The sequence below is a fragment of the Phocoena sinus genome, chromosome 10 (assembly GCF_008692025.1).
Source record: "Phocoena sinus isolate mPhoSin1 chromosome 10, mPhoSin1.pri, whole genome shotgun sequence".
In the NCBI taxonomy this organism is placed as follows: Eukaryota; Metazoa; Chordata; class Mammalia; order Artiodactyla; family Phocoenidae; genus Phocoena; species Phocoena sinus.
Genome location: NC_045772.1, coordinates 54,796,066 through 54,821,140, shown reverse-complemented (window position 1 = coordinate 54,821,140; position 25,075 = coordinate 54,796,066). Strand labels below are relative to the sequence as shown.

Genomic DNA, 25,075 nt, shown 5'->3' with positions numbered 1-25,075 from the left:
TTCTGAGAAATATTTCAAGGCATTCTCAGCAAGACTGAAATCTGGTCAAGTAGTGTTTCAACGTTGCAGTATTCAGAAATGAATCATATATGGAGCCATTTGTTTCTCAAAATAGAAGGAAAAGTTTGCTTTATTGTTACAGTAGTAGAAAAGAAAGCAGCGTTTTCTACGTATTTTCAACCGGCTATTATTCCTTTGAGATACGAAATTTATATTATTATATTACCGAGACCAAGGTCTTTATTATTTAGGTTAAAATGAATCATTTTTACAGAACCTAGGTTTTAAAGCTCATTACACCCAAAGATTTCCATTATGATCTAATTTGAAATGAAAGTAAACAAACAGTAATTTTATTCTGCTAAAATAAGAAGTCACTGTGCTTCAATAAAATATCACAAAACACAGTTACAGAGAACTAACAAACTGGCTAAAAAGCACAACTCGTGAACAATTATCAGCCATGTGAGAATCCATTATTAGTTCATAGAAAATCAGCTTTGTCTATGAGGGGTAACTGGCTGTTTCCTCATCCCTAGACGGTATATTGTTGCCTGCCTTAAAAACACTCCACAAAGCAACCTTATCTGGCAGTATTACAAAACTCAGAAGTCTATACACAGTGTATATTTATATCTTGATATAATACAAATAGACGATCTAAAATTCAAAGAAAGCTACTACCATGTCGAGCTCAGGACCAGCTACAGAAATGAGTGTAATGTCGAAAGGAATTAAGAATGATGAAATAGTCTCCTTGATGTGGTAGCTGTTGGTTCCTGGGAAAACAGCAGAGAATATACAGAAGTTTCATAATTAGAAGAAAGTCAGATGATAAACTGAGAAGTTTCCAAGGCAAGTAGTTCAGTTATTATTGTAAATCTCAGGTGTCTAAGACAGCTGCAGCCTAATCGTGTCCGCGATTAGGACACGATTGCTACACTGCTAGCAGTTGTAGCAGTGACGAAAATATAGGAGTTTCTTTATTGTGACACCAACCATTCAGTGAGACTTACTAAAATGTAAATATATTTAAATTTATATTATTCTTAATACTTTTTACTTAGGTTCCCTTGTTTACTCAGAGACACTATCTCTTTGGGGAAAAAAGCATATGGAGACTCCAAATATGCCCAAGAGCTTAGTCACCCCCAGATTCTGGCTCCCAATATCCCAAGACTCAAGTTTCTCATTGCCTTATAGGGTCAGGACAACTGCCATAGAGACCTTGAAATATCTCATCATGAAACATTGTGGCTCTACGGTCAACCTTTGATTTATTAACAAGAATAGGATCTTTAGCACAGAAGTCGTCCCTGTGAGGAGTTGGTATCAGGGCTTTGAGAGAAGGCAGATTAGAAACATTAAAAAAAAAAAACCCTCAACAACAAGGACCTACTATATAGCATAGGGAACTATATTCAGTATCTTGTAATAACCCATAATGGAATAGAATCTGAAAAAGTATATATATATATATATACACAGACACACACAGACACACACACACACACACACACATATATATGAATGAAACTGAATCACTTTGCTGTACATCTGAAACTAACACAGTATTGTAAATCAACTGTATTTCAATTTTTTAAAATCCCCTCAAGGGATGAGATAAGTTTGTATCCTCTGGGGAAGACTACCCATTTTCCAAACAGAGTATCTCAGCACTTGGAAACACAACCTTATTACTGAAGTTACCCAGTGTGTCCAGAGGCATAAGCAATCATTTGATAACTCTAAAGTCTAAAGCACTTTGCCACTAGCATTCATATAAACAATCCACAAAATAAGGTTCTATAAAATACAAAACATCCAACATACCATATGGAAAGAGTCCAGGATGTTCCTATTAATAGAATAGATAAATGGTTGTCTAATCCCATTTTATAAGATCATACATAATTCCTTCACTAATACTACAATAGAATGGTTGTGTTGAACTAACCACAGAATTCATTGTATAAAATAAGCTTTTGTTCCACTTTGCTTGATGATATTAAAAGTAGTAATAACTTACGTTTTGAAATAAATATATTTAGAGTCCAGATTAGAAGTCCAGACCCTTTTTGAAAACTGAAACTTTAGCTGAGGAACAAAAAAGTCAGTCTTGAAAAGTGGCAATTCCAGTACTGGTCAATAGTAATATCCTGGAGTATCTTCATAGGTGTTGTCATTGCATGTCTGATATACCAGATGGATAGACTTTTTCCCTCTGCTTATTAACGTAGTGTAAATGTTATTGTGGCTTGACATCTGATATCCCATAGCATATTTTTTCCAAGTTGTTAAGAAATTGGGTTCAATGTTTCTTCTATTCAAACAAATATACATCTTCACTTTCAATAGCATTCTCTAAATGGTTAGATTCAAGTTCAAAAATACTTCTGAAAGATGAGTGGGCCTCATTCTAGTACTTCTACCAAGGTAATATAGAATTTTCATTAATGACACAATTTCTTAAAGATTTACGACTTATGTGAGAATTCTGTACTCTGATAAAATAAGATCACAACCCCAAAACAAATTCAAGTAAGAATTCTGTAAAGGATAACTTTTTAAATGTTTCCATGATATCAAGTTTGACTTGATTAGAGTTACTGTCTTTGTTTATGTAACTTGAATATTATTTCAATTAAAATAAAAACTTGATTTGTGATTAAATGAGATTTGTAACCTAAAACAACCACCTGGTCAATGGCAGCTCTGAGAATGACAGACATATTTGATAGAGATATTTCATTTCCTCCATACAAATACAGAGTTTCAATGACTGTTAAGTTACAGTGGTCAAAGTTTTGCAATTTCAAAATCCAAGCTGTTACTCTAGGAAAACTAAAGACTCGAGTTCATCTCCCAGAGTATTTCATCAAATAAGTCATGTTGTTACCATAGCTTGCAGTCATCCCTTCCTTCTTACTTCTCACACACATTTCTCATCTTTCTCTGAGCCACCTTCTAACCACCTACACATTTCCTCCCGTTACAAGTCTTTCACTCATCCATTACATATTGGCCATCTCCTACTTTCACTGACCCTCTCAGGCTGATCCATATTTATTCAGTGTCTAGTAATTTTACTTTTTTTTCAACACTAAGGTGGACTTTACCATTTCTTCTGCTGTTTACACACACGTGCACATGCTTTGTCCTTATCTGTCTGTGAATAGGTAAGATTTTATTAAATACTTGTTGTGTTCAGACTTTCATTACACAAATGTGTTTTTCTTTTAGTTGATGAGTTCCTCAAAAGCACAATGATCTAATTCATTTTGATAGTCTCTTGGTGCCTAAGTAATACCTGGCATATAATAAATATGCAACACATATTTGTTGAATGAATGAATGATACATAAATTATTAGGGAACTAAATGTTTGGAAAGAAAAAAACAAAAGAGAATTTGATATTATTTCTGAAAGTTAATTATCTTCAATATCTGATATGTATAAATACTTTGAAAAAACTATAATATGTAAAATGTTTAAGAGAAATGTGTTAGGATATATGTATTCCTACGTCAACATGATTGACCTAAAAAGAGTAAAATTTCTTCATTTTTTAAATGAATTCATTTACAAAGTTTATTTAACATAAATTTTAGGAATATATAAATTGCAAAGAAAAAAAGTGCTTTATCTATCTTTGACCCAAATATCTCCAGGGCACGAGCATTCTCTGGGAGTATTTGCTACAGTGTTTCATAATAATGTTAGAGTAGCATATCTTTGTTAGGAAACAAGAGCAACGCTAAGGGTGATTTTACTTAAGTAACATCTATTTTGAGATAAGACATTTGCAGAGTTAGGAAATAACACATAGGCTGTACCTACTACAGAAATAACTGAATAACTTATTAAAATAACATGCTTTTTATAGATGTTTAAATAGCATGCTTAAATAGATGTTTTCTCCCTGAGTCCTCTATTAGTGGGGCTGTCACTTTTATCTATAGCTTATTTTCACTTCTCTTTATAACTCCAATGCTTCAAATTAGGAAAAAAATTGATCAGTTGATTGATTTTCTCAGCATTAACCTTCCAGTGAACTACAATAGTTATAACTTGAAAATATATTATAAAGCAGATAGATTTTTCTCTAACTGGTAACACTCAGCTTCCTCAAAATACCCTTGCAGATATACATTTTCAAAAGCATATTAATTTCATGTATGGGCAAAGAATTAAGGGACTGATTATTATATATATCATATTTCAAAAAAGCAAGAAAATGTTCCCTATATGACTCATACTTTAATTTTATTTCCCAAGAAATGTCTTTCAAAACCATCAATATTTATAAAAGTATTATCAGTAAAATTTAAAATTTTGTGTATAATAGAAACTATAATAAGTTATGGCACTTTAAAAGAAATTCCATATGCATTATCATTTTTTATGTCTTCACCAATCCAGTGTAGGAAGATGAGCACCTTTTACTCCTATTTTACAGGTAAACTAAAATTTCAGTGGTAATATATTTCACCCAAGGGCATTCAGCTCAAACCCTAAATTCTCCTGACTCCAAATTTTCTTTTTTTCACCACCCTGATAAGTAGCTTAGGCACCATTTCAAATTAGTTTTTCAATCTGTTTATCCTATAAATGCAGTCTTCTCTCATACTCATTGTGAACTTATAAATAATTTATTTGAGGAAGTAGACATGTTCATCATGAGTGATCAGCTAAGCAGTCATTTTGTTTGGTAATTTAATATCTAGTCTTGTGTCCTGTTGATTTTATTTTATTAACATCCAAATATCATGACCAGACTTGAATTAGTAAGTAAATGACTTCCTATTATATAGACATCCAGTACTTAGGGATACACAAATGGAACTCACAGTATGAAAAAGTAGAGACTAGAGAAGATATTAAACATCTTTACCAGTGGCCTGATAACTTGTGTTATTATAAAAATTATAGAACAGTACAGTTTGGTGACTTGATAAGAAAGGTGTTCACAGGACCAAGACTAGAAGCCTGGTGTGAGTGAAAAAAAATTTAAGCACTTCAGCAGGCCATCACCTTTTTATTATGACACTGTGGAAAAAAATACAAATAAAACAAATTATAAGATATAGAAAAGAACTTTTTTCCTCAAATATTTTGTCATATGAACTCACAGATGTGTAGATTATTGATCTAGTAGGTTATAGCAACTCCTCCAAGTCCTTAAGGTCCGTTATATTGATATGCTATTATGAATTTTTATAAAAATGATTAATGAGATAAAGAATAGCAAGATGAAAAAGGTATCATAGTAAAGAAAACTGATTAACTCTGGGTCATGTACTTGCAACGAGGGTAATATCATCCCCCAAGGGGGTGAAAATTGTTTCATGGGAACCATGAAAATCATCATGGAAAAATCTTACTTTGTCTATAAATCACAGATATACATACAGCACATAAACAGATACACAGTAAACAACTATTAGCAAGTTCTACGCCAAGTTAAAAAAATTCGAGACTCCTTTGACTTCCTATAATTGTTGCTAGGTGATGAGGATCAGTCATAGGAATACATTTTAAAAATTTCCCAAAATATGTTATGGAATGCTTGTTGATAACTGCGCAGTGTCCAGTATATATGCCTGGAAATGACTAAACATTTTTCAATTAAAGAATTGTTCAGGGGCTTCCCTGGTGGCGCAGTGGTTGAGAGTCTGCCTGCCGGTGCAGGGGACACGGGTTCGAGCCCTGGTCTGGGAGGATCCCACGTGCCGCGGAGCGACTGGACCTGTGAGCCACGGTTGCTGGGCCTGCGCGTCTGGAGCCTGTGCTCCGCAGCGGGAGGGGCCGCGACAGTGAGAGGCCCGCGCACCGCGATGAAGAGTGGCCCCCGCTTGCCACAACTAGAGAAAGCCCTCGCACAGAAACGAAGACCCAACACAGCCATAAATAAATAAATAAAAATATTTAAAAAAAAAAAAGAATTGTTCACAGTCAAAAGAGAACAAATGCTTCATGATTTTCATCTCTTTTTTTTTTAAGCACACAGCTATGCAATAATGATATAACTTCATTCAGTGAGTATTAAACCCACCAACACCAGAAAACTATACTCTCTCTTCTGAAATAGTAAGATTCACTCTCCTCTTAGCAGATCTGTTTTATTATCAAAAAAAAAAATTATTGAATGCATGAAAAGAAGCTACAGTAAAAGAATATTCTTTCCATAGCCCAAATAAATAATGAATATGAAAGCATACTAGAAATAATATGTAAGATTACTTCATTTGTTTTAACTTTAAGTGCTCAGAATTTCCCTAATTCTATACCTTCAAGTACATTCTAAACTGAAAACAAAATCCAATGTCTTAAAATAGAGGAAATATAGAGAAAAGGATTTCTTAAATGTAATTTTTTAAACTGTTTTCTAAAAGTCAATAATTAATCTTGGAACACTAGACCCACCACCATTAAAATAGGAAGAAAACACTAAGAATACCTGCTACCACCATTAATTTCTCAAACCCTTTTATAGATTCTGTTCAATGTTTTGAAATATGAAATCTTTAAAAGAAGAGACCATATCATAATTTCACTTATGTTAGATTCTGTTAGGAGCAGGTGATGTCTGAATACTTGAATCCATCTTCATAGAGCTTACAGATAAGTGGAAAAGTAAGCATAAACAAATAATTATATGAATAATTCATTCAGTACAATTGTGATGAGAGATGTAAAGGAAGCAAGGTGCTATGTGATCATATCACAGAGAAACTAACCTAGAAGGATAAGAAAAGCTTTATGGGGCAGATACTAGACATCAATGATGGCCTGCAGTTAGGTAGACAAATAAAGCAACAAAAATGTGAAAAGCACACAGAGGGAAATGTGGCATAAAAGGGCACAGGGCCTTCAAGAAACTGCAAAAGAGAATGTGTCTGGATCACACTGAGTAAGAGTGAAAGTATCTGAAGAAGAGAACAAAAGACAAATCACACAGGGATTTGTCATGTATAAGTTTTTAACTTTATCTTAAGGGTTCTAGGTAGAGGAGTAAAACTATCAAATATTTACTTTTAGAAATTCATTTCACCTGCTGTGGGGAGAACTGACTGGAGTCAGGAAATTTTGGATGAGGAGGGAATTGCAACAGTTCAAAGAAGACAAAGACCATAGTATTCTAATACAAGCAATGTGACAGCATCATTTAAAAATATATTACAAGAACTAAAAATAAAATTTATAGAGCTCCTGCTTTGTACATCCATATAATTCAAGAAAGACAGAAGTTGATCAAAGCAAAGATGAAGAATGAGCTACAACAACAGGATGTGGAGGAAAATTTTGAGACCGGGAAAGAGACACATGGAAATAAAAGAGAGCCCAAGAAGAGAAGGAAGAGGATAAGAAAATTAAAAGAAAATAGCAAAATTAGAAACATTATTAGTGTTCTGATTTAAGATGGTGGGTTAAAAAAATGCATTTCAGTAGGAGACAACAGCAACAAAATTTTAGAACTGACTTATGGGACTCAAGAAAGAGAATCTCTAGGCTGGCAGTAGAGAATCATCAAAAGAACGAGGGACTGAGAATTTATCAGGTAGGTCTGGAAGGGACAAGGGGTTGAGGGCTATAATTAGAAGCATTGGTGAAAGCTGTCTGAGAAGCAATTAAATCTCTAGTTACTCTCTATCATTCCATGTCACTGGGCAGCCATCTTACCTGTCAACCTGGCAAAAGCTTGAAGATTTATTGTGGTGGCGGGGTCAGGTGGGGAAACAGAGGTGGTCTCGACCGGGGACCACAAGACACAGCAGAGGTTGTAGGCACTGTACTGAATGAACTACAGAATGTTGACGTGGGCATACCTCCTCACCTCAGCTGCTTTCACCTCTCAATTCTTGAGAACCTCAGACAAGAGATTCAAGGATTCCTCTCGAAGGAATCTGGATGATCCAAAAGAGAAAAGTTAAACATACTAACACCTGGAGTTCTCCAATAAAAGCCCTGCCACATCATCTTACACTGAATCTCAAATTCTACAAGCCCCACTAACAGGCTGAGAGCTTTCAGAACAGACAGTTTGGGATTATCAGCTATCTGAGGAAAGCTTCTAGCATGAAAAATAGAAACTAAAATAAAGTAGGGACAAAATCTAGGAAGAAAAAGAGACTTTGCAAGAAGAAATACTTATAAATGGGGTGGGGGGTGGCAGGAGAACACTCAGAAAACAAAAGTAGAGAGCACACAGAAATTAAAACTGTAAAAGACATAAAATTTTGCACAAATTTCTACAATAAAGGTGACAAAATCTCCCAACCCCCCTCCTCCAAACAAATAGAGCAAAAGAACAGAAAGACAATAGAAAACTATTACAAAACAAGTTCGGGAGGTCACACAGCCAAACAATAGGAGATCCAAAATTGACAGAGGAGGAAAAAAATAAAATGGGACAAAAAGATGAGAGCATTAGTTAAATAAAACATGAAAGTAAGGTTTTCTTTGAAAACGTTAAGCTTGAAAAGAGTCACTCAATAATTAAGAGACAAAACCTAGATATATACTGGCAGTATATTTTTTTTAATTTAAGGTTAAAGAAACTATGTTAAAGGGATTCAGATACTCCACTCCCACCATCACCCTACCACAACCAAAAAAAAAAAAAAGAAAAAATAAGAGAAAAATTACCTACAGCTACTAAAAGGACAAGCCTGGATGGAAACACAGACTGTCTGGAGTTCCGAAGCTGTGCTCATGCACACCATATGCTAACACGTTGATTAGGCAAAATGTAAACTACTGGTAACAACACAAAGTGTTAATCCTTTATAAAGAGCTCTCATAAAAACATAAAGAAAAATAGGGTCACCTAATAAAAACAATGGATAATATACATGAAAAGGTAATTAATAAAAATATTAATGGTCAACAAACAATAAAAGTTTTATCATCTTTAATAATTTAACACTGCAAATTAAAACAGGATGAAATTGACAAAGATTAAATAGAATGATAAATCTCAAGGACTCCAAATTCATCTGGCCAAGTGTTGACAAAGGTGTGTAAATTCCCTGCTGATGGGAATATGAATAGGAATGTTTGCAACTTGACAATATATATCAAAATGCATACCTTTTAACATGCATAATATTAATAAATAAACATATGAATGTTTATTTGAATTATATGAATTCAAATGAATTCATATATGAATATATTACATTTTAATTTTGTTAGTGCTTCTTTTATACTTTCCAAATATTCTAAAATGAACACAAACTATTTTATAGTTAAAAATATCATTTTCAAAACATAATAATATTTTAAAATTTAAGTCATTTGAAGTAGTAATTCCATCACTGCAAACCTAGCCTAATAAGCAGATATGGGGAAAAGCAATTACAAATATAAATGTTCACTGCAGCATTATTTTTACTAGAGGAAAAATAAACAGCTCTAATATCCAATTATATAGTATGTTTAAATAATTTTCACAGGAAAGATGAAGAAATGCTCAAAATATAATAAGAAAGGAGAAAAATCTATGGATACAGTATATTCCTAATATTATATGAATAATATTTGAGAGTTAATAGTGACATGTGCATAGGATTTCAGGTGTTTTAAAGTTTCTACTTTATATTTTTATATATTTTCAAATTTTTTCTAACAACAGTGTAGGATACTTTATGTTCTGAAAAGCTATAAACACGATTTTAAAACAACATTAAATTTGAAAAGCATGAAAATTTACAATGAATGTGACCAAGCTTTAAAAGTTATCCAAGGTTTTCAAACATATCAATGACAAATATTAAATTGGCAAAGGAATCAATGAATAATTCAAATAATGGAAAATGAAAATAATTCAAAAATTAACTATCCATTCATTAACTCAAAAATATAAATTAAAATATGAATAAGAGACTATGTCAGGACCTTCTAAATTAACAATGATATTTATTTGTAGCCAATATTTTCAGACTGGTGAGAAGGGAAGTTTTATAAACCTCTGTGAGGGAATCAAAAGTAATTTAACAACATGTATAAATGTTCCTGTGGCAGATACTTGTCATTTTCTTCCAACATTTATCTTTCTACATTCCTCTGTATGTTGAAATGGGTTGGAAGCTTAAATACGAAATTCCTCAGACTTTCTTGCCAGCTGGCTTCTGGTTAGATTCTGCCCATGGAAGTGCAGCAACTACAAAGATGTTTGCTTAGTTCTCCCTCAAAAGAACCCACTGCAAAGAACACAGTTGACTGACGGCCTCCAGTAACCCCACCTGTGGAGTTACACAGGACACACTTTGTCTGGGCTGCTACCAGTCAGTGACTGAGCATGGCAGGAACACAACAGCCTGGCCTTTTTGCCCATTATGGGAGTCTTTGCAATGGGCAGCCTTTGCTCCAGGACCCCAAATTGGCCTGGCCAAGACTTTTTCAAAACTGTGCTGAAGTTTGGAGTTCTTCCTACTCAAGCCTCCTTCCTTCCTTCTCTTCTTTCACAGGTGTCAACCCTTCCTCCTGGTTTGAAGCCTCACCCCATCTACTCCTCCTCCCTCCCTCTTTATATTTCAAAAGTGTTTCCCCCAATAAACTTCTTGCATATTGAATTCTGTCCTACAGTCTGCTTCTTAGAGGAAGGCACTCATAAGAAAGAGAGAGGCCACTTTTTTTTTTTTTTTTTCCCTGCTTCTGGCTTCAGAAATGCTAAGGGAGATCACATGAATGCCTGTGGACTTCAGCAGCATTAGCAGAGAGTGTAGCAGCGCTAGCAGCATTCAGCCTCCTGGACTCTTGCAATAGCATGATGGAATTGGTTCCAGGCTTCCTGCTCAGTGGCGGTGGAAGTGATTCCCAAGGCAGCAGCAGTGCTTCAGCAACTTCAACAGCAAATACTACAATCAGGAGCTCTGGGTAATTCTGCTTTTCTTTTTGCTCTCCCACCTCTAGGGGCAGTAATAGCTTTCTGCAGTTAACCAATGGCTGGGTAGTAGTATCACCACTCCCTGTTACCTTCTCCAGCTCTTTCAACACTGTTGTAACCAGTTCCTTATTTTCACACCACTTAGTGTGATTTTCTTTTTCCTGAGTGAATGTTGAATGATACAAACCTAATAATTTCATTCTCTTTGACCTCAAAAGTTCTCATCTGTGTTAACTATGTAGAGAAATTTTAAAATGAACAAAATGTATTAATAAATTTAATTGATAACTAATTAATATTAAATGTAAACAAAAATTCTCACACAAATGTTTTTAGATTAGTATTAACAAACAAAAAAAGTCTCAAAGAAATCTAACAACAAAGAGTTTTCTTAAGTAATTTAGGGCACATTATTGCAATGTTTTTTCATGCCCCAATTAAAATATGTTTTTATGGATAGTTTTAGATATATAAGTAAATACATATCATTTATTGCTAATTATACTACTAAGTGGGGGGAAAAAAAGTAATGTTGAATATGTACTTATCATACAGCCCATAGAGTTTTATTCTTAAAAATATACCTGGGGGAAATTCTGCACCTGTGAACCAAAGTACATGTACAAATAATGTCCACAGCAGCATTGGCAATAACAGCCAACAACTGGAAAAACCCAAATGCCCATCAACAGTAGAAGATAAATGCATCACATTCTATTCACACCATGGACTCCTATGTCACAACATGGACGAATCTCAAGAAAAAAATGTTGAGGGAAGAAGCAAATCACACTAAAAAAAAAAATACCTAAAATAGGATCCCAATTTTACAAAATTAAAAACCAGACAAAATAATACTCTATTGTTTAGGCATAAGAAGTCAGGAAAGGGGTACCTCTGCGGGAGGAGTGGTTGTAATTAGGGCAGAGGCATAAGGAGGTTTGGGGGGCTAATATTTTATTGTCCTGGTTGATATTTGCACAGTTGCTTGCCTTATGATTGTTATTTTGAGTGCACATATGGGTTTTATGCATTATTCTGTATAAATGAGATAACTTAAAATAAAAAGAGAAAACAGCAACTTTATCTGCATCATTTAAAGCAGAATCACCAGCTCAGAGCAGCATAGTCTCTCACCTAGTCCATATCAATAAATGTATAATTAAATAAATGAATGAACATCATGCTCTCAAATATGTTTAATACATTCATAAATTAAACCAGATGAAAATATGCCCACATGGCATCTAATAATTTCTATGTGCAAGAATTATGGGTAATTTGATTTCTTTTGATATTTTTTTTTCTTAACCAAAGTTTCTCAATGAACATGTATTACTCTGAAAATTCAATAAAATGAAAAATAAAATATACTGTTAAAAGTCCAAAGTAGAGTCAGTTTATGTTATGGCCATTTTTCTTTCTCTTAGGACATTAATCCAATTGTTCTCATAAACAAGGTCCTTGGAACACCATGCATTATAATCAGGGTTCTTAAACTTTGGTGTACATCATAGTCAACTGCAAACCAGCCCAAGAGAACCTAGTAATATCCTAGCGAAACTGGTTCAAACAATTTTAACTATAAGAAAACCAACATTCTGAATATGGCCCCAAAGGATCTGCCCCACCACCTCCCCTGCCTAATTGTGCCTACCATCCTCCTTGCTTTTTGTCCTTCAGACACAGTGATCTTGTTTTTGCTCCAAAGCATTCTATTCCTTCATGTCTCAGCACCTCTGCACAGGCTACTGATCCTATCTGGATGCCCAGCTCCCACTCCCCATTCAGATCTCAGCTCAAATGTCTCTTCCCTAGAAAAGACCTCCCAGATTTCCCTCTACCCATTTTACAGTTTACGTACTCTTATCCTGAAATCTTATCTCTAAACACTTTAATAATTTATAGCTAAATATTTATTTGTCTGATTATCAGATTAATGTTTTTCATGCCTACTTTTCTGTAAGCTCCATAGGGCATGGATCATGCCTGTGTGGGTCACTTATTAACCTCCAGAACTTGACCTAAAGCCCAACACTTGACAGGTACTCAATAAGTATTTTGTATATTTCAAAGTGAGAAAAGGAGGTCACAAAATTGTATTCTGTTTTTGAAAGGGTAACAGTGGTTATTTTGGAAGGTAGGATTATGAGTGATTTTTATTTCTCCCTCCATTTCTTATCTATATTTTTAAAAATGTCAATAGTAAATAATTATTGTTTTAGAATTAAAACAAATTTTGTTTTAATGAAAAAATATATATATATTTTGTTTTCTGGGATGTTGGTTAGAGAAATGAATAAACTATCAAATGAACCAACAAACAAAGAGCTACCAAAACAAATTAAATGGCTGCTCTCTCGTCTAGGCTTTGGGCTAAAAATCACCTTTATTTTAAATTTGTTTTTCTTTGAAAATTTCTCATTCAATCAAAAGTTGCAATTCAGATTAGTAAACACCTAGTATAATAATGGGAATAACACTCAATATTAGCTAATCAAATGAACATTTAAAAAATTTGTTTGTGTTACGTATAACTCTCATCTGTTTATAATCTCTTTCACACTAAATACTTTTCCAACCCAAACATGCAATGACGACTCATTCTCTTTAGATTTAGTTTGGATGTGATGGGTAAAGGAAGAAAAGGCAAGAAAACATATTGGCCTTCTAAGATTAATGACTGTGTTTTTCTGTTGGGAACTTGGAGTTCTAAACTGAAATATTTCCTAATCCCCACTGTCTGAAGCTGTACCTAATGTAATTGCTTCCAAGTGGGAAATACTGCTTATACTTTCTGATTGGCTGTCACAATGCTCTGAGTTAACCACTACCCCCCCACCCCCCACCCACCCCCCACCGGCTCCCAAAATGCCCAGCTGAAGACAATTATAAGAATTCAGGACAGAATCTCTGTGGAGCTTTGTCTGTGTGTGAGGGACTTTTAGTTCCCAAAGCTCAGAAGATTTTATTAAGCAGGTGACAACATTCTCTGATTTTTACATATCTCATTTTTCAAATACAAATGCTCTAGATTTCTACAGTGTTTCTACATTATGTTCAAGAAGCAGAGTAAGACAATTCTCCAGTTGGTTGCTCTTGAGAACACAGTGCTATTGCACTGGTATTTGGAAGAGCTACTTATTCTGTTGTTTCATCTCCTATACTTACCTGTTCTGTAATGACCCAGTCTCTTACCACTCTTTTTCTTACATACTCTGCTCTATACACAGCAACCTTGCTACTCCTCATGTCTCCAGGCATGCTCCTACTTGAAAGCATTCATACTTATTTACTGCTATGCCTGCAACATCCTTCCCCCAGATATTTTCATGGCTGGCTCCATTGGAAAATTTAGGTCTTACCCAAAGGCCTTATTTAAAACTACAGTCCCTCTCAAACACTTCTTATACCTCTTTCTTTCTTTATTTTTTCCTATAAATAGCATTTATACTATAAAACTGTTTTACTTTTCCTTTTTATTATCTATCTTCCCACCTCGAGGACAAAAACTCCATCAAGAAAATTTTTGCCTCTTGTATGTACTGCTATATTCTCAGTCCTTACTGTGGGTACTCGAAAATTATTGAGTAAAGCAAATTTTCCATCAGAATTATCCAATCTAAAATATTCCTGTGAAAACTACCAATAGACTCTATGAATCTAGAAGTCCTGATTCCCAGAAAGGGAATGCTTTTACCAGGGGAAACGGTAAGAGTCCTGCTAAACATATAGCTCCAATTGCTGCATAGTCAGCCCCATAGACGAGCAAGAAAAAAAGGACTTAAATACTGATGAGTTTAATGACCCCAGTGATCACTGCTATGGGTAGCTGCTATGAACCAGGGCAGGGGAGAATATGTTAGGCTCTCAGATGATCCACTGAGGTATTTCTTGGCATCCCAATGCCCAGTTACAACTATAAATTTATAAGTACAACAACCCCAGAATTCAGAACATGATAACCCAGAGCTCAGAACCCTCAGGTACGAGGTCTGCGTAAAACATCAGGTAAGCCTTCTAGGTGAACAGGAAGGAGAGAGGAATCGAAAATGGCTAGGGAAGTGGGCAGATAATGAGTATCAATAAAGGCCTTGGTACCAACTGCGTTAGTAGCAGCCCCACTATTCCTCCTCACATAGGTTTTCCTGGAAATTATAGCCAAGCAGAATCTTTGATAAGCTTTGCCTAAACAGAGTAAATGTAAAGTAAGAAGCAAGCAGAGCTGAGGGGTATGAGAAGTTGACTGCAGTGATGTGTAGCTGTTGGTTCACTACCAAGATCCTTTCTATCAGCAGTGCACCTTTCCTCCACTTGCTGTGAATGGTAGGGGATTACAATTCACAGCCCCTCCCTTGTTCAGAAATCCACCCTTTGCTAAAGAGAAGCTACTTCCCCAGGAAGGCTATTCCCTACCATGGGTAACAGATCAATGGCCAATGACAAATGGACACGAGTGTACAAGAGGCTATTTATCTCACCTCAAGGAGCTCCACTCTGTGGAGCAATTTATGTTTCTGATCCTCCCCAAAGGACCTGACCAGGCTGTTCTCCAGCTGAGACTCTATTTGTGCTCATCTTTTGTCTCCAAGTCTATCCTGCTGTCCTTGCTCTCTGTCTCCTGAGAGCACTCTTTCTATAAATCACATAAACAAGAATTCCTGACTTGGCTCTGCTTTTAGAGAAACCTAAGACACATGGCGTATGCAAATCATCTCTGGAAGAATGCATTCTAAATATAGGCCTTAAAAACTCTCGCAAATATGATTCCAGTGAACAGTAGCTCACAAAATTTTTAAAAATCACAAAACCCTAAAATAAATAAAGTACTATGAGTGAGAGTCAACAGGAAGAAATCACAAAAATTTCATAAAATAGAAGCATCGAATTTTATATATATGTGAGATTTGATATAAAATGTATAAAAAGAAATATAAACTAAATAAATAAAGAACAAAATATATCAAAAGCCAAGACAATTTTTAAGAAAAAAAGAATTTTTAGTAGCATGTACTAGATGAAATCAAAACTCAATATATGCATTAAAGAGCAGATTAGACCCAAGAGAACACAAAAATAGTGTGGTAGAAATAAACAGATCTGAATAAATATCCCAGAATATAGCACAGAAAGACTTGAAAGTGAAAAATATAAAATAGAGGTTGAAATATATGGAGAATAGAGAGGGAAAGCTGACATATACCTAACCAGAGTTCTAGTTCAGTAACAATGGTATAGAAGCAATATTTCAAGACATAATGCCTGAAATTCTTTCAAAGTTTATGAAAGACATCAATCCACAGATTCAGGAAGTCAACTAAATCCAAAATAGTATAAATAAAAAGAATTCACTGCTAGATATTTATCATGTTACATGGAACAAGACTTCCTAGATTTGAATCCTGCTCTCAATGGTTACTAACTAAGCAACTTGGGCCAAATTATTTAACCTTTCTTTGCCACAGTTTCTGATCTATAAAATAGGATGAATAATAGTACCTACCTTATAGATGGTCATAAGGATTAAATGAGTTATTATCTACAAAGCTCTTAGAATAGAGCTGTTGGATTTTTAATATTCAACTGTATTACTTTTATCTTGAATGCTCACACGAAGTGCTCTCAATCAGACACAGATTTCTTATTAATTATCTCACAATAAAAAATAGAAATAAGCGAATAGGCCTTCCTTGCTCTAAGCCTTACACATGATGAAAGCCATGTGGACTGTGGGAGATAGAGACTCCACTCTTACAGGGCAGACACAAACTCTCACACACTCTGGCACCCAGGGCAGAAGTGGTAATTTGAAAGAAGCCTGGGTCAGATCCACCTGCTGATCTTGGAGAGTCTCTCAGAGAGGCAGGAGGCAACTGGAGCTCACCCTGGGGACATAGACACTGGTGGCAGCCAATTTGGGGGGACCTTGTTCTACCATGTGGACACAGGTGCTGGCAAGTGCAATTTTGGAATCCACCTTCTAGCTTATTAGCACCAGGACCCAGTCCCACCCACTAGCCTATCAGCTCCAGTACTGGGATGCCTCAGGCCAAGCAACTAGCCAGGCAGAGAGACAGTCCCACCCACCAGCAAGCAGGCTGCCTTACAATGCCACAGCTACCCCAGGACATGGCCCTGTCTACCAGACTGACCAGGACCCTGCATCAAACACCAGTGTGCAGGCACTAGCCCTGGGACCCCCAGGGCCCTGCAACCAGAGACCCCAGGACACAGCTTTGTCCACCAGTGGGCCGATACCATCCCCAGAACCACCACAGCCCCGCAGAACACCCACAGGCCAAACACAAGCTCTAAAATACCTTGGGACCCTCAGCCGGCTGCCCCAGGATTTGATTTCACCCACCCATGGGCCAGCAAAAGCTTTGGGACACCCTGGACCACATAGTCAGCTGAGTCAGGAACAGTCCCTGCCCACCAACAGGCTAAAAGCAGCTCCAGGACCCCCAGGTCCCTGCAGCCAGAGATCCCAGGACCCAGCTCAGCCCACCAGTGAGTTGGCACTAGCTCCAGGAGACCCTGGGCTCTGGCCCCACTCACCAGCAGGATGATAACCAGCCCTAGGAACCCCCAGACCCTGGCCACACCCACCATCAGGACAACACCAACTTGAGATACCTTGGACTTCTCAACAAGCTGCCCTGGGATTCAGTCCCATTTACAAGTGGGCCAACATCAGTTTTGGTCACCCTGGAACCTGGAGCCAGCCATGTGAGGAACCAGCCCCACCTACCAGCAGGCCAACACTAGATCCAGGAACCCTGGCCTGCAACCCCAGGACCCAGCTCTGCCCGTCAGTGAGTCAACACTAGCTCCAGAACCCCAAAGGCTTCCATAGCCAGCCTCCATACAAGGCATAGCCTGGCAACCAACCAGACCCTGGGCCAGCCACATCTACCAGACTGCCCACAGTAGTCAGCCCACCACAATAGAAGGACCCACACAGTCTAAATAGGGGGCACCACTAGAGCACGTAGCTCTGGTGATCAGAGAGGAGTGTGCTGTTGGGACGCAGAGGACATCTCCTACAAAAGGCTACTTCTCCAAGGTTGGGAAAAACAACTAAACTACCAGACACATAGATATTAAAAGTGGTAAATGAGGTGGCAGAGGAATATGTTCCAAATGGTGGAACATGTTCCAAACAAAGGAACAAGATACAACTCCAGAAGAAGAACTAAATGGAGATAGGCAATTTATCGGATAAAGAGTTCAAGGAAATTATTATAAAGATGATCAAAGAACTCAGGAGAAGAATGGATGAATAGAATGAGAAGTTAGAAGCTTTTAAGAAAGATTTAGAAAATATAAAGAAGAATCAAACAGATATGAAGAACACAATAAGTGAAATAAAAAATAAGTTAGAAGGAATCAACAGTAGATTATATGATACAGAGGGCTGGATCAGTGAACTGGAAGGCACAGTAGTGAAAATCACTGAAGCTGAACAGAAAAGAAAAAAAAAAAGAAATGAGGACATTTAAGAGACCTCTTGGACAACACCAACCATACTAACATTCACATTATAAGCATCCTAGAAGGAGAAGAAAGAGAAAAAGGAACAGAGAACATATTTGAAGACATAATACCTGAAAACTTCACTAACCTGGGAAAAGAAACAGAAATCCAGGTCCAGGAAGCACAGAGACCCAAAGAGGATCAACCCAAAGAGGAACAAAACAAGACACACTGTAATTTAAATGGAAAAAAATAAAGAGAGAATAGGTGCTTTGGCCAAGATGGTGGAGTAGAAAGACCCTGAGCTCATCTCCTATCGTGAGCACACCAAAATTACAACTATCTGCAGAACAACAATCTATGAAAAAGACGAGAACCTACAGGAAAAGATTTTTCACAACTAAAAACCTAAAGAAGGAACCACAATGGGACAGGTAGGATAGGAAAGGTGGGCTCACAATATAATCAAGTCCCATATCCCTGGGTGGGTGAACTGCAGCCCTGGGGTCCTGCACTGAGAAGACAAGTCCCCAGAGCATTTGGCTTTGAAGGCCAGTGGGGCTTAATTTGGGGAGTGCCAGGACTGAGGGAAACAGAGACTTTACCCTTAAAGGCCCACGCAAAATCCCATATGCACTGGTACCCAGGGCAAAAGCAGTAATTTGACAGGAGCCTGGGCTAGATCTAACTGCTGGTCTTGGAGAGTCACTTGGAGAGGCGGGGGGTGGCTGTAGCTCATTCTCGGGACATAGATACTGTCAGTAGCCATATTAGGGAGCTTTCTACCACATGGACACTGCTGCTGGCAGCTGGCATCATGGGATCCTCCCTCTGGCTCAATAGTGCCAAGACCTGGTCCCACCCAACAACCTGTAGGCATCAGTGCTAGGGAGCCTCAGGCCAAACAACTAACTGGGTGAGGACACATCCCACCCATCAGTAGACAGGCTGCCTAATGACTTCCTGAACCCACGGCCACCTCTAGACACAGCCTTACCGACCAGAGGGCCAAGACACAGCTCCACCCACCAGTAGGCAGACACCAGCCCTGCCATCCAGGAAGCCTGCACCAGCCTCTAGACCAGCCTAACCCACTAGGGGGCAGACACCAGATGCAAGAAAATCACAGTCCCTCAGCCTGAAGACCTAGTCCACCCACGGCAGGCTAGACCCTACCCTGGGACCAGTGGAGCCTGGGGCCTGGGATCTGGGCCCTGGGCCCTGGCCCTGCAACTAGCAGGCCAACACACGCTTCAGGACACCATGGACCACATACCCAACTGTGTCAGGAACCAGACCCCTGCCCACCAGTGATCTGATACCAGCTCTGGGATCCCTGGGCCCTGCAGCCAGACTCCAGGACTCAGCTCTGCCTGCCAGTAGGTGGAGCAACAGCTCCAGAGTCTTCTGGACCCTCACTCCTTCCACCAATGAGCCAACATTAGCCCCAGGGCCCCTTGGGGTTCTGCAGTCAGCTGCCTCATGACCAGGCCCCACTAGTCAGTAGCTAGCAACATCCACACAAGGCAGGGTCTGGTAATCAACTGGGCTAGGGGCCAACAAAGCCCACCAGTCAGCCTACATAGTCAGCCTGCCACAACAGAAGGACCTAGGCAGCCCTCTCAGGGGGAATTCTGAGAGCATATCGCTTGGATGACAAGAGGGGAGTGTGCTGCTAGGCACATTTTTTTTTTTTTTTTTACAGAACTAGAATGAATAATTCTAAAATTTGTAGGGAAACACAAAAGGCCCTGAATAGACAAAGCAAACTTGAGTAAGAAGAACAGAACTGGAGGTGTCACACTCCCTGACTTATAAGCTACAGCCATCAAATTAGGATGGTACTGGCATGAAAATAGAAATACATCAATGGAACAGAGAGCCCAGAAATAAAGCCATGAACTTATGGTCAATTAATCTATGACAGAGGAGGCAAGTATATACAATGGGGGAAAAAAATAGTCTCTTCAGTAAGCCGTGGGAAAACTGGACAGCTACAAGTTAAAGAATGGAATTAGAACATTTTCTCAAACCATATACAAAAATAAGCTCAAAATGGATTAAAGACTTAAATGTAAGACCTGAAATCATAAAACTCCTGGAAGAAAACATAGGCAGAACACTCTTTGACATAAATCATAGCAATATATTTTTGGATCTGTCTCTTAAAGTAATGGAAACAAAAGCAAAAATAAACAAATGGGACCTAATTAAACTTAAAAGCTTTTGCACAGCAAAGGAAGCCATCAACAAAACAAAAGACAACCTACTAAATGGGTGAAAATATTTGCAAATGATATGACAGATAAGGGATTAATATACCATATACATAAACAACTGATACAACTCAAAATCAAAAAAACATACAACTTGATTAAAAATATGGGCATAACTGAATAGGCAATTTTCCAAAGGAGACACACAGATGGCCAAGAGGCACATGAAAAGGTGCTCAGCATTGCTAATAATCAGGGATAAGCAAATCAAAACCACAATGAGATATCACCTCACACCTGTCAAAATGGCTATCATAAAAAGGATCACAAATAATAAATGTTGGCGAGGATGTGAAGAAAAGGCAACTCTTGTACACTATTGGTGGGAATGTAAATTGGTGCAGTCACTATGGAAAACAGGATGAAGTTGCCTCTAAAAACAAAAAAAAATAGATCTACTATATGATTCAACAACTCCACTCCTGGGTATATATCCAATATATCTGGAGAAAAATATAATTTGAAAAGATACATGCACCCCAATGTTCATTGCAGCACTATTTACAATAGACAAGACATAGAAGCAACCTAAATGTCCATCGACAAATGAAGGGATAAAGAAGATGTGGTACATATATACAATGGAATACTACTCAGCCATAAAAAATAATGAAATAATGCCATTTGCAGCAACACAGATGGACCTAGATATTATCATACTAAGTGAAGTAAGTCAGACAGAAAAAGACAAATATCATATGATATTGCTTATATGTGGAATCAAAAAAAAAAAGATACAAATGAACTTGTTTACAAAACAGAAATAGATTCACAGACATAGAAAACAAGCTTTTGGTTACCAAGTGGGAAAGAAGTGGGAGAGGGATAAATTAGGAGGTTGGGATTAACATATACACACTACTATATATAAAATAGATAACCAACAACAACCTACTGTATAGCACAGGGAATTATACTCAATATTTGTGATAACCTATAAGGGAAAAGAATCTGAGAAAAGAATCTGTATACACACACACACACACACACAGACATATATGTGTATAACTGAATCACTGTGCTGTACACTTGAAACTAACACAACATTGTAAATCAACTATACTTCAATTAAAAAAAAAATTCACACGCAAACTCTAATTCAAAATTTTCATACACTCAGTGCTCAAAGGAGTCTTATTTACAATAGCCAAGCTACGGAAGCAACCTAAATGTCCATCAAAAGATGAATGGATAAAGAAGATGCAGTACACACACACACACACACACACACACACACACACACACACACACACAGGAATACTACTCAGCCATAAAAAGGAATGAAAATTTGCCACTTGCAACAACATGGATGGACTTGGAGGTTATTGTGCTTAGTGAAATTAGTCAGACAAAGACAAATACTGTATGTTATTAAAATAAACAAATGAATATAACAAAACAGAAACAGTCTCACAGATATAGAGAACAAACTAGTGATTAACAGTGGGGAGAGGAAAGGAGGGAGGGGAAGCATAAGGATAGAGGATAAGAGGTACAAACTATTATGTATAAATAAGCTACAAGGGTATATTGTACAGCACAGGGAATATAGCCAATATTTTATAAAATCTTTAAATGGAATATCATCTATACAAATTTTGAATTACTATGTTGTATACCTGAAATTAATATAATATTGTAAATCTACTATACACCAGTAAAAAGAAATAACTTAAACAACTTTCTTAGTACTACCACTTTGGAAAAAAGCATTTCACATAATCTGGTAAGACTGAAGATATGCAATGCCCTGTGATCCAGAATTTTGCTCCTTGGAATGTGCTCTTGAGAAACCCTTGCACATGTGCACCAGGAAAGAAGTAGAATATTCATAGAAGCATAGTTCATAATGACAAGAAATAGAACACCAACTGTTCAGGTACAAAGAGAATAAATACATAAATTGTGGTGACTTCAAACAACAAAATATGGGGCAACAGTAAAAAAAAAAAAATTAGTATTAACTATAGTTACCATCAAGTATAATGAATGTCACAAATATATTGTTGGGCAAGGTAGCAAATTAAAGAAAAATACAGTATAATACTATTATGTAAATTCAATAACAACAGAATTAAGCAGCATGCCATTTGGATATGTATAAATACATGGTGAAATTATAAATAAAAGCAAGGGAATTATAATTACAAAATTTAGAATAGTGATTATCTTGGGTAAGGAGGCAAAGGAATGAAATTAGAGTGGCAGACACAATCAGGTTCAAGAGAATTAGAAATGTTACATGTCTCAACTCGGGGCGTGAGCACACATGTGTTCATTTTATGAATATGTCCTAAAACATATATGTACATTACACTTATTAAATGTAAAACAGTTTAAACAAAGGGGGCATTTTGCATGGAAAATGTAAAGGGAAGAAAGAAAGGAAAAGGGGAAGGAGGGAAAGGGAGAGGCAGAGAAATCTTTCCTAAATTCTTCCTCCAAAATATTCTTGGTAGGGTGGAAATGGATCAGCGAAACAACACAAAAGTTTATCTTCTATAATGTTTTAGAACTTTGAGTTTGGCACTTTGAGTGAGTTTTCTGAGTCAAGGTATAATCTCTTATGTTCAAGAAATATATTTTTCGGCAAAAAGTAAGAAAAGATCCTAGTTTTGGAGTTAGCATAGAACATAACACAACTTAAAAATTCTTAAAAACAGCTTTAAAAATTGTATGCAATATTCACTGTGGAGCAGTCCTCATGAATGATTCTCTTAGAGACCCCATCACTTGGCTTCGGAGATGAGAAAGCATCCTTATCATGAACCCTTGCTTTGCTGGGATGACACCCATAATTACTATGAATCTCTCCCAAAGCTCTCAATTCTACTTTTATAGGCTGGGAAGGTGCACTGGGGTGACCATGTATGGATGATGTGTCTTCTCCTGTTAAGCCCAAGGCATGGGGCCTGGCCCCAGCGGTTTGCCCCTTTTTACAAGGTAAGTATTTAAGGCTGCTTTGTCCTTCAGTTTGGTTCACTGTAGCCAATTTGGAGCTAGATGTGAATAACATCTTCCTTAACGACTTCGTAATTTTATACCAGTAACCCTTATTAAAGAGAATTTAAAGTTTTATCTGTGAATCCAAGTGCTGTACTAAAGAAAAGAAGAAATGCACACACACACACACACACACTCTCTCTCTCTCTCTGTGGGGCAAAAACAGGATTGTGAAATATGAAGGACCTCTTTATAAAATTCATATTTTGAAAGATGACTCTTTTTGGTTTTAAACACGGGGGAAAAGATTTTGTCTATAAGCATCCCTCCCTCACACCACATCATTTTCCATTCCCTGGTGTACTTGTTCTGTAATTAAATGCTAATTAAATGCACATGTGTAAACTATTTTCAGTGTTACAAAATTCAAGGCAGTCTTAACTTTCTCTTCAATCAAAAATAAAACAAGAAAGTAAGTTGCTAGTCTGCGGACTTTACAGAGGAAAGAGAACAGAATTGTAAAATCATATTTCACAGAAAAATCTAAATTGACTTTTCAGGTTATGAATATTTGATTATGGAAGGAACAGTCCAGAAATAGACTAAAATAAAATTAAATGGAATTTTAATTCATCTTGGAAAAAGTATTCACTATACTGAGTCTTATGCTCAGAAAGAGAACAGAAAGGGCATAATTTTGAGCTGTCAAGCTTAACACACACATATAAAACAATATCGTCACCCTATTCTATGGCAGAATTGAGCCTTCTCAATTATCATACTGGGGCAGAATCAAAAGAGCGGCCAAAAAAAAAAAAAAAAAGAGCGGCCAAAGATGTACTGTGGCGTAAAGAAATATGATCTACAAAAAGCACGGAAAGGAAATTTACATGTATACGTATTATTAAGATACATATCATTAAAGATGGTTTCATTATAGGATGACTGCAATTTGAAACTCATCTTTATTACGTGTCAACTCAACATTTTAACATCATTATCTTAAAAATGGAAATGCTAAGAAGAAAACAAAGTCATGATTCCATACTCTTTGAACATTATTTGCAGAAGTGTCAGTAATCCTGGAAACATTTAAATAATCATTCATTACCTATCAAAGCCATATTAAGAATAACTCTTTCTGCATTTTTACTTAAAGAGAATTGCCATGGGCAGACCCACATTTAGTAAAATTAACTGACCAGTAAAAGCAGAACATAACAGTTTGTGTTAAAGGGAGTCCCCTTCCTCAGAGAGCTGAGGAAGAAAACAGAACAGCTTACCTTTATGATGGTTTGCACTGGACACAACTTTCCCCCACAAGGTTACAATAAATATTATTATTAGCAGTTTTCCTTTTGTTGCTTTCTGTAAGTATCTCTTACTCATCCTGCAAATAAAAAAAAATAATAATAAAAATCCTAGGTATGTGAAACCACTGCTTTTCCATTATAACTGTGCTACATTTAAAGCTTCCCATGACACCTT

General features: G+C 36.8%; 1 protein-coding gene across 3 annotated transcripts in view; it reads right to left on the bottom strand.

Moving 5' to 3' along the window:
• Nucleotides 1-25,075, bottom strand: part of TAFA2 (TAFA chemokine like family member 2) — a 546,641-nt gene that overhangs the window by 134,344 nt on the left and 387,222 nt on the right. For all 3 annotated transcript variants that reach the window (XM_032647106.1, XM_032647107.1, XM_032647105.1), the window contains one exon: nt 24,871-24,977. In XM_032647106.1, the coding sequence (XP_032502997.1) occupies nt 24,871-24,976 (106 nt within the window). In that variant the 5' untranslated portion in view covers nt 24,977. The remainder of the gene's footprint in view (nt 1-24,870; nt 24,978-25,075) is intronic.